Consider the following 10,076-nt stretch of genomic DNA (forward strand, 5'->3'; position numbering starts at 1 on the left):
TTTAAAATCTATAAAAAAAAATACATATCCACAAAATCCTTAATGTCAAAATTCATCTAGTGGTTTAAGTTTCAGCAAAAGTTACTTTTTATAATTTCATTGGAATATCCTATTAAAGAATGAGAGAATCAACTATCTTCAATTCGATTTAGGAATGATCTTGGCCGGAGAAACATAATATTTCAAATCTTAAGCATGAGAATGGTTGTAAGACTTAATTAAGAACATTAACAGCAATGTTTTGTGTGCTGGTTTTGCATTTGTTTAGTACTTCATTTATTTATTTATGTTTAAATAAACATATCAGATCAAAGAATATTTAGTTTGTGATTTTTCTTAAATGGATAGGAAAAAAATAAATTGCTATTAACATGAGAAATATTTTCTCACCCTCTCTCACTAGTCCAGCAGGAGTACAAAGTGAAAAAAAAAGTAAAATAAACAAACCCTGGATTATACACAAACGCATTCTTAAATTCCACGAATAGGGATTTTCATTGTTGATGTTGGGCGCTGTTTTAGTCCACTCACTGCCAACCCATCATCGGTTTTCAATATAGTTTTCCTGCTCTTCAACGGTGAAACCAATCTGGTGGCCAGCCTCGAAGGAGAAAAGGACCTACGAATCTTCGCAGCGACTGAGACAGATCGCTTTGGCGAATTCCTACTCAAATTTTCTTTTCCTATTGGTGAAGAAAGATAAACGGTTGGTGGATGAAACACATGGAACCTCTTTGGAGAACTCCTTGCAGTAGTTGTTCTACTTGGTGAAATCAACTTCTTATTACTTTTAGCTTGTGGACTCTTCTTGACTTGAACTTTTGAAGATGAAGGTTGTGGTGACTTGATCACAAATTTATGTGGCGTAGTTATAGATGTGTTTGCGGTTGTTGTTGTTCCTCTATTTCTTAATATAATAGGGGACCTAGTCTTTGAAAATCGTTGTTGCTGTGAAGAAGGTTGGGTTGGAAGGTACAAAGGGTTTGGAAATAGCACTGTTTTCTTCGCCCATGGTTTGTTCCTTGGAGACACTCTATTAGCCAAGTACTTCTTGTTTTCTTTGTCAAATTCTTTTACTTTTGGAGGTGATACCTTAAAATTGATTCTAGAACGAGCACGTTGAAGCGACGGTGAATTTTCGTGCTGTGATTTTGTTTGCTTTTCCTTCTTCCTTCTGGCCTTGAATTCAGTATTTTCAGCTTGAAATGAAGATAATTTTCTATTTAGCCGTTGAGACATGGGAGTTTTTGGATCGTCAGAAGTGGCGAAAGGTTTGTTATTAACTACTGAGACTATTTCTCTAGCAAATTGAGTTGCCTGTAGAATCTCTCCAACGGTTTCACCCACTAGCATTGCAGGCAATGACATTCTTCTCCATTCACCTGCATGTGTTTGTTTGTTTCATTTCAAAGCAAAGATATACATGTGCAAAAGAAATGCTAAGAAAGAGAAAGAACCTGTCTTTGATGGAGAGGGAAACTTTCCCACGGGAGATTTCCTAGTTCCACCATTCTTGAGCCTTCACAGTTTTATATACAAACAATTTCACAACATTGACAAAATCATAATCCACCTTAATAATAATCATAACAATTCAATAGACAGTAAAATTTTGAACTTGTATAATATATTTATCATCGAATTAAAGTAAAATCTGACTCGTTTGTTGTACTTTACCTAATTGATAAATTCATATAATTTGAATAAACCAAGTAAAATAATATAAGAACTCAAAAACTAAAAAATAAAGATTTCTTTTTTGAAGAAAGGAGGAGTACCTGAGTGATTCTTGTTTACACCTGAGACTAGTTCTGAGATAACCTCTGGTACTTCGAGGGCTGAGACTAACGCCCGAAACCACCTTACTTCCACCGGTCACAGTGTACTGAAGCTCCTGAAGCCGTGCCATGCACCGATCCACCTTCAAAAGCAACCCCACACAAAATTAATCAATTAATTAAATAAAAAAAAACTCTGATCAGGGAAATCCAAAAGGAAAAATAGGAATTTTTTGTGGACAAATGAGGGCTGCTTATTAAAGAGGGTGAGTATTATTACCTTGATGAGCGTCTCTCTAATGAGAATTGGATTAAGTGGAGCTAACATTTTCTTTTGCGTAAGTGGGGTTCTAGCAACCATGGCTGAAAAAACACGATGCGGATGTGGGTCTCAAGAACACAATCTCTTAATCTTAAACTAGTAGTAGTAGTGCCCACTCAACTAACAATTGGACCTCTCTCTAGAATACAGGGACACAATGACCTAAAGCCTTTTAGTTTCGGTGTTTTGATGTGAAAGTCAAAGGTGAAACGCGAAGTAAGTGTAACGTTTGCATTTCCAACGGTCGAGTGAGCCTCACTCCTAATTCCTAGTGATTGATGAATGCAACGGCTACTTGGTCCCAGATCTATAAAGCCATGTCTCCATTGCTTTATTAAGATATAATAATAATTAAAACTTAAAAGGATATAAAAAGTGAAAACTTTTGATATACATGTTACTTTTAGGGTCAGTTCTACTGTATCTTTTATTGATGTCTAGTTTTTATTAATTTATTTTTTATAATAAATTTTAAATATTTAAATTTGACTAATTTTTATATTTTAAATTAAATATTAATAATATAACAAATTTTAACAATTAAATAGTTAATAATTATTCACGAAATTAATATAAAATACAATTATTTTTACTGACGTGATATTAAGAGTACATTAAAATTAAATATTTTATCTCAGAATACATTAAAATTAAATTCATTTTATGTCGAGTCTTTTAGAATATATTTTAAGAATACCATAAAATAAAATGTAACTAAAAAATTTTAAAGAAAATAAATTTTATAATTTCAATGTATTGAATAGATTAATAATTTATTTTTTTTTACAATTATACATTTAATATATGTATTTTAGCTAAGTTCTCTTATAATTTATACCCAACTAAGAAACTATAATAGAAACTTTGGCTTAAATTCTATCATTTTTCTTCCAAATCTCAAGTGAATTGAATATAAGACAAATTTTTGAGTACATTAAAGATATGGTTATGAAATGATTAACATATGAATTTAATACTTATTTTTTACCTGCATGTGATATTCCATTCAACCACGGAAAATTAAATTAACAAAATATAAATAAAATAAATGTGGAAAGAAGACATGGAAGATGAAACTATGTGACTTGTATTCAATTGTATTTATTAATTAATTTATTTATTTTTCCTTAGTAAGGGTAGATATTTATTAGGTTTTTTTTAAAGTCGTAGGAGAGGAGGGATATTTTGGGAAAGTCATTCAAAGGGAAACACAAGCAATCTTGATTATGAGAAATTTAGATCGGTCGTCCTTGTGGCAGGGAGGCCACCATAGTTGAATATTCTGGCGAATGACAAATCGACTGTGAGCACCGGGAATCTCATATACCCCCATGGAGACAAACTCTTATCGTGGGTGGAAATGTAGTGATTTTGGACACTGATGTTTTTACCAGTGTAGGGATACATGATTGTTAGTTGATTCTGGTGTGGATTGAAACATGAACGTGAAAGAAGGTAAAAACGATTGGATTTGTGAACAGGTATCATTTTACCCCCAATTCCCATTTTGAAGCTTTGCAAACGAATTTTCGGGGTGCAGATGTGGCACCCATTGTCACTGTTGATTTTACGACTATGGTGTAAGATTTGAGTATAGGTTGTTGCTATTATTAGCCTAACAATTTTAAATCTAATGGTATTATTGTGGACGCAAGGGGTGTGTGACGAGAACAAGATTTGGAAATCTGCAATGTCAATGTAGTTTCTAGATTGCTGACGCAGCGATTTAAATATGATTATGGGTTTGTTTGTTATTTCTTGTAAGAAGATTATGCCTTTTTCAGATTGACACTAGATTTTTGGCCTGGAACATGTTGCAAGTCACAAAGGTAGCAAACATATATCTCTCAAGAATCATAGAACTAAATTAAGAAAACGACAGGTTCAATGCACATTCACAAATATATATTGATTAGCCCTTTGTTTTTTTTTTTTTTTTGGTGAGTGAGATTAGCCCTTTGTTTTTTCTTTATTTTTGGTGAGTGATTAGCCCTTTGTTTTTGTTAGGTCTAAATCACTTAAATATTTTTAACACACAACATAAGTGAAATTCAACAAAAACAGTGGTTGAAGGCTTGGTTGAATGACATATTATATGCCTCCTTAACAACCACATCCGGTTCAAATTTCCCAGGAGAAAAAATAAATCCATGCAGTGATGTAGTATGTATAAGTGTGTTATGTGGATGTGTGGTACATACATGCCTAATGCTTAGAATTAGGAGCGGTCTAATCCGCTTGAGCAAAAATAAAAATTTTCAACAAAAACATAAAGTTTATGCCTATTCTTTTCTCACGGCCCAACAAACGAGTTTTCTTCAAAACCAGCACATTGGTCAACAACTTACATATCATTTATAATGCCCAACAAAAAAAAAAAAAATCAAAATGTTGCCAGTAGTGCTTAATCTCCTTCAGCTATCCACAGTTACCAGCCTGTGAATCTTCTGCCATGATGTATCACCTTGTCTGCATGTCCCCGTTCTTGGGAGGCTGACGTGTATTGACTGTATTCTACACCGTAGTATTCGCCAAGGCTAAATTGTAGTGTGCATATAGATGTAACAAACTTGAATTAAAATTAAATTAGCTTTTTTTTGTCCCAATGCTATGGGTCACCTCTCATACCTACCTGGCTAATGCGAGTTTCTAATATTTATCCTTGTTCAGTTTAAAGCTACATAATGTTGCACGAAGCTAGTGTGTTACTTCTAAATTAGAACTGCAAGAAGTAAAATTAAGAGAAGTACTCTAAGAATGAATTTTCAAGTTCCAGCTCCAGGGAGAAATATTGGGATGGCAGCACAGTAAAAAGTCAAATAAGAACTAAGATGTTTGGAAAATGATTCTTTCATCCCCTTAATTCTAATCTTCACCATGTGCAAGCTTGTCACCATTCTGAATCCAGATAGAATGAACATGTAATAAGCATTAGAGATTTTGCTTGGAACACATTACAAACAAAACAAATTGCACTAATATGAGTGTATTTATTAGTTCAATTGGAGATAACTGTGTGTGTAGAATGCATGACATGGCTATTTCATTTGTCAGAGCCAAAGATCATTGCAACTCATTGTATGACCGAGATGGCATGAGCCAAGACCTTCTGTTATTGTTATTTTTCAAGCCTCTCAGTTTGAGAGGGCTCCAGACCACAGGTTTCCGTTGCAGTGCAACCGCAGCTGGATGTCTAGCTACCCTTGAATCGACTCCTTGTATTGGACTTCCCCTAAACTTGCTGCTGCTCCTGATAGACATCGGTGTGGTCATCTCAACAGATGCTCTCGACTCTGGCAATGGGGCAAACAAATTTGAATACCGAGCTCTCCTTTGGCGACTGATCAATACACTGCTTCCACCTGCAAATTGAGATGCTCGGAGTGGAGTTGTGATATCAGAAGTTGTCTCTGGACAGCTTATGACACTGGAGACCCGCCTCCTTGGTTGAAGTAACTGGGCCATTGGTGGTGCATGAGACCGGAGTGGAGTTGTGATGTCAGAAGTTCTCTCTGGACAGATTGCGGGAATGGAGGAGACCCGCCTCCTTGGTTGAAGGAGCTTCCCTGTTGGGAGTGCAGGTGGTCTAACTGCTATTGATGCCCTACTTTTTGGTTTCGAGTAGGCTTCTGTATTTTCCTTCCCACTATTCATGGAAGTGTTGTATCTCTTCGATGCTATAGGAGACCGCGAAGGCATGAAATTGGATATTCTTTTCAATGGCATTCTCGTCTGTGAAGGATTGAGAGGTGGCTTCTTATCTGCAGTGTTTCTCCGAGCTGCAGTTAATGTTGATGATGAATTTTGTGCTGAGACAGCAGCAATTGATCTACTCTCTTGCTTTAGTCTGGTCTTCCTTTCTTCAGCTATCTGATTCTCAAGGCCCCTAACCTGTCAAAATTAATTTGGAGTTGAGATAAATACAGAATATATGATTGACTTATGTGAATAAACATTTTGTAAATTACAAGTGCTACCTTTTCCTGAAGGGTTTTACATTGGTGTTCTCTTGAAGCAAGTCTCAGTAGCAAGTTAGCATTGTTATCCTGTAGCTTCCTAGTTTCCTTCTCATCATGTTTGAGTTTCTCTACCTGTTTTGATGATCAAATATTGAGCTAGGATATAAATGAATAATGGTTAATTCTTATTCATAGGAACAAATTAAACTTTTTGCTTACCATTTGCTTATATTTAAGCAGCTCAGCATGGTCCACTTGCTTGCGAGCTGGGCCACTCTCAACTCCACGGACCCGGCTAGCAAAATTTAGTGAACAAAGTGTCTCTCCCAAATCTGTCTCACTTGGGCTAACTTGGACAAACATTAATGTTTTGCAATCTCCTCCTGTTGTATTTGAATCCCATATCAGCAATTAGAAATTACAAATAAGAAAACATGCACACATGGACACACCCTGAAGACCTTTTCATAACAATAACTATCTGAATTGCAATTGATTCATTGCTTTTGATAAAAGAAATGTCAAATATACAGGAATCAAGACATGGCAGCAACTTCCAACGGATCACAAATTTGTAAAGCTGAAATGAAATCTCACCTAAGGAGCTCTGAAGTATATGAGTCAGCTTTGAGTTCCTGTTCCAAACGAGACACAAATATGAGTTAAATAATGAATTCGTTATGTAAGAATGTGAACAAGAGGAACATAGATACCTGTAAGGGATATGTGCAGATTTGGAGGCAAGAGCGGAGATAACGTCTCCAAGAGCAGATAGAGACTTATTTATGAATTGGGATTCCTTAAGTCTTTCTCCTTCAACTTCAGTTTTCCCTACACGCTCACTGCCAGCTAGGTCTACTAGCCAGAGGCGGCTCCTTGTTCTATCGCCATTAACTAAATTCTCCCCCACAACAGTTACTCGCAGCAAGCTGCATGTAAAATCTCTTCTTAGTTATCAATATAAGACCAACATCAACCTAGACTAGACCTATACCCTCATTGAGATAATTATATTACATTTACTAATTACTAGCGATAACAAATTATGTAACCGTGACCATGTCCATCTTCAAAATATGAGAATAGGAACATTCACTATTACTTAACCATGTAGAATTGCAAAATGTGTATAGAAAATCAGTTCTCACAAAATTTAAGTATGAGTTTGTGGTTAATATATCAACAAGTCATGTCAATCATATTTAAAAAGATTATCTGATCAATTGAAGACATACCAATGAGAACGGCTGCTAAGCTCATTAGCACTGGTGGATCCAACAGATCTTACTCTATTTCCAGTCTTGAGCAATTCCCAAACATCTTCTGTTCCATAAACAGGAGCTTCAACAAGTCCTGGGACTTCTTGGGTTCCCTCTGCAGATTGCTTTACCTCCAACCTGAAATAAAAAAAATTGTCATATAGATTGATTAATTAACATTTGAAACAACAAATTGTTATGCTTAGTTTATTGGAAAGGGGAGAATAAAACTTGAGACTACACTCATCAATTCAAGTGCAACATGAAAATTAACCTAGAAACAAAAACTCACTTCTTAGTTTGGGAGGAATTTTCCACCAGGAGATCTCTTATCTTCTCATTATAAACTTCCAACATGCTGACACACAATTCATACTTCATTACACCATGTCTCTCCTCAGCTATCCTAAATAATTCCTCCAGTGTTCTGTAGTTAACTCCCCTCTGCTCTGGTGTTCCCTCCATTGTAAATGTTTTACCAGTTCCAGTTTGCCCATAAGCAAATATACAGACATTGAACCCATCCAGCACTGATGCAATGACAGGCTTCGTCTGTGCAAATACAGCTTCTGCATGACAAAAATTAACACACTCGCGTTAAATAAATTTTAACTGAATCAATACCAGAAAAGCAAAATGTATTCCAATGAGCATAATAAAAAATTGTAGCATTTATTTCACCTTGGTTATCTTCTGGCTTAAACACATGATCAAACTTAAATTGCTTCTTGGTTGAGTCTGAAGCGACGACTTGAAGTTCATAATCAGAAGATGCCTCAAAATTCAAAACAGATGCAGCAGACCCATTCAAAATTTCACCAGCATTCAACGGCCTGCATCTGCAGAACACTCTGATGTTTCCCTTCATTTCAATCAATTCATTAGAAAGCCTCTTCCGTTCATTGTACTCCTTCAGAAATTTTCTTCTAAGGAGTTCATATTCAATACCTAAATCAAACAAAAGTGCCAAAACTCAATGTTAATTCAACTAGTCATAAAGAAAGTGAAACGTAAAAACTTATATCTAACTTTGATGAGACTCAATACCTAGAGACTTAAAAGACCTCAAAGCATCAGAGTCCAGAAAGGACTTGGTAGAGAGTTTTGCTTCTTCAGCCAGTACTATATGCTGTTGCTTCAAATCCTGATACAAGAATTATAAAGAAAGAAAATTTAGAACTTCAAGAATGAATGTGTGAAAACAAAGATGCACAAAAATAAAAACTGGTCTATGTATAACTTAAAAAAAAAAAACAATCCAAATAAAATTTCAAACTTTTACCTGAATCTTGGTACTCAAATAGATGATTTTCTTCAAGATCGGAAGTGTGTGACCACCCTGATCAGGTGAAACTTCATGGATCTCATTAGTCATGATGTTTTCAATGTCCGTGCACTCAGAGCTTTCGTTCTCTTGCTTTGGCGCATCCTCTAACCAAAAGGGAAATGACACAAACAACAAGTAACAACATTAAGTTTTTTTTCTTTTGCGCTGAGATTAGTTAACCTAACTAATGATGCTGAACAAGAATTAAAATGTATTTTATCATTCAAATAGAAAAATTGAAGAGAGGATAGAGAGCGGGAACCTGTGTGAGAATTTGGTGGTGGCTGCTTGTCCTCGAGAACAATTTCGTTGTGTTTTTCAGCGAGCATTTGTATTTGAATGCTTTTTTCTGCAAGAAATGTTGAATTTCGATGAAGAATTAAAAAATTCAAATCATGAAGGAGAAAAAAAAACACACACACACACACAGAGTAGCGTACCGTCCATGTCTTTTGGAAGCAAAGAATGACGAGAGGTTCAATAATCTTTGGAGCAAAACGAAACGAGAAGAACTTCAAAATCTTGCTTGTGAGCAGAGAGAGAGAGAGAGAGAGAGAGAGTTCAATTGTGGAGAACGATTGGGATTGGATAATAGGGTTTTCGAAGAGTGCACTTGGTTTCAAATTGAAACGGCTATATTCATTTTTTTTCCTTTTCTTCATTCAAAGTCTGAACGGCTATTTTAGTGTTTGCTGGAGCGTCGTTAACGCCAGATCGTATATTGGGCCTTATCCCGGGCCTCCATGGTTTGATGGGCCATCATAAACCTAAAGTACTGAAAGCTTAGAATGTGACCCAAAATAAAATACGTAAAAACGCAAAACTAAAATAAAATAAAATGCTATAATATATTATGAGATTAATTTTGATGGAAGAGTTTTACATATTAATCAAACTAGATTTATGTTTTAGAACAATTTTAAGTAATAAATTTAAAAATTAGTTATTTTATTTATATGATAACAGTTCATATCCTGTCCTAAAGACATAGTCAGGCCCAAAAAGAACAGAGGTCCACGCAAGAGATCATGCCTCCTCCACACATATCCGACCTCAAAGAGGTCGGGCTCGATGATGACGGATTAACTCTACTTATCTGAATAAATAACTAACTCCTGATATATCTCTCATTTATCTAGAAGAAAGATCTCAATAGCTTGCCTAGAAAAATGGAACATCTACCAGCAAAAGTGGAACTACGCTAAAAGGTGGTTATCTACTCTACTATAAATACACTGATACCCTCAGGTATATTTAGAACCCAATCTACTAAAAATTTTCTTAAAACCCTTACTAACTTAAGTATTGGGGACCCTTGCAGGTACCACCCCCACATCCTCACGAGGAACTTAGACGGCAGCACCTTGAAACCAGAAGAAGTCAGACGTTATCTCAAAAGGAGTTTGGACCTCATGTTCAGGTCCAAAAGAA

The 10,076-nt window shown here is 35.5% G+C and overlaps 2 protein-coding genes across 2 annotated transcripts; both read right to left on the minus strand.

Moving 5' to 3' along the window:
- Positions 1-308: 308 nt before the first annotated feature.
- LOC112779532 (microtubule-binding protein TANGLED) lies at positions 309-2,300 on the minus strand. The gene is made up of 4 exons (XM_025823830.3): positions 2,059-2,300; positions 1,779-1,921; positions 1,458-1,519; positions 309-1,382 (listed from the first exon to the last, which is right to left on the minus strand). The coding sequence occupies exons 1-4, from the start codon at positions 2,137-2,139 to the stop codon at positions 472-474; spliced, it is 1,197 nt and encodes a 398-aa protein (XP_025679615.1). The 5' UTR covers positions 2,140-2,300; the 3' UTR covers positions 309-471.
- Positions 2,301-4,832: 2,532 nt separating this feature from the next.
- Positions 4,833-9,300, minus strand: LOC112777256 (kinesin-like protein KIN-14S). Its single transcript, XM_025821590.3, has 12 exons — positions 9,086-9,300; positions 8,908-8,994; positions 8,601-8,749; positions 8,366-8,462; positions 8,000-8,266; positions 7,611-7,887; positions 7,295-7,456; positions 6,773-6,988; positions 6,657-6,694; positions 6,279-6,442; positions 6,078-6,191; positions 4,833-5,991 (listed from the first exon to the last, which is right to left on the minus strand). The coding sequence occupies exons 1-12, from the start codon at positions 9,090-9,092 to the stop codon at positions 5,164-5,166; spliced, it is 2,406 nt and encodes an 801-aa protein (XP_025677375.1). The 5' UTR covers positions 9,093-9,300; the 3' UTR covers positions 4,833-5,163.
- Positions 9,301-10,076: the final 776 nt, after the last annotated feature.

The sequence above is a fragment of the Arachis hypogaea genome, chromosome 19 (genome assembly GCF_003086295.3).
Source record: "Arachis hypogaea cultivar Tifrunner chromosome 19, arahy.Tifrunner.gnm2.J5K5, whole genome shotgun sequence".
Lineage (NCBI taxonomy): Eukaryota > Viridiplantae > Streptophyta > Magnoliopsida > Fabales > Fabaceae > Arachis > Arachis hypogaea.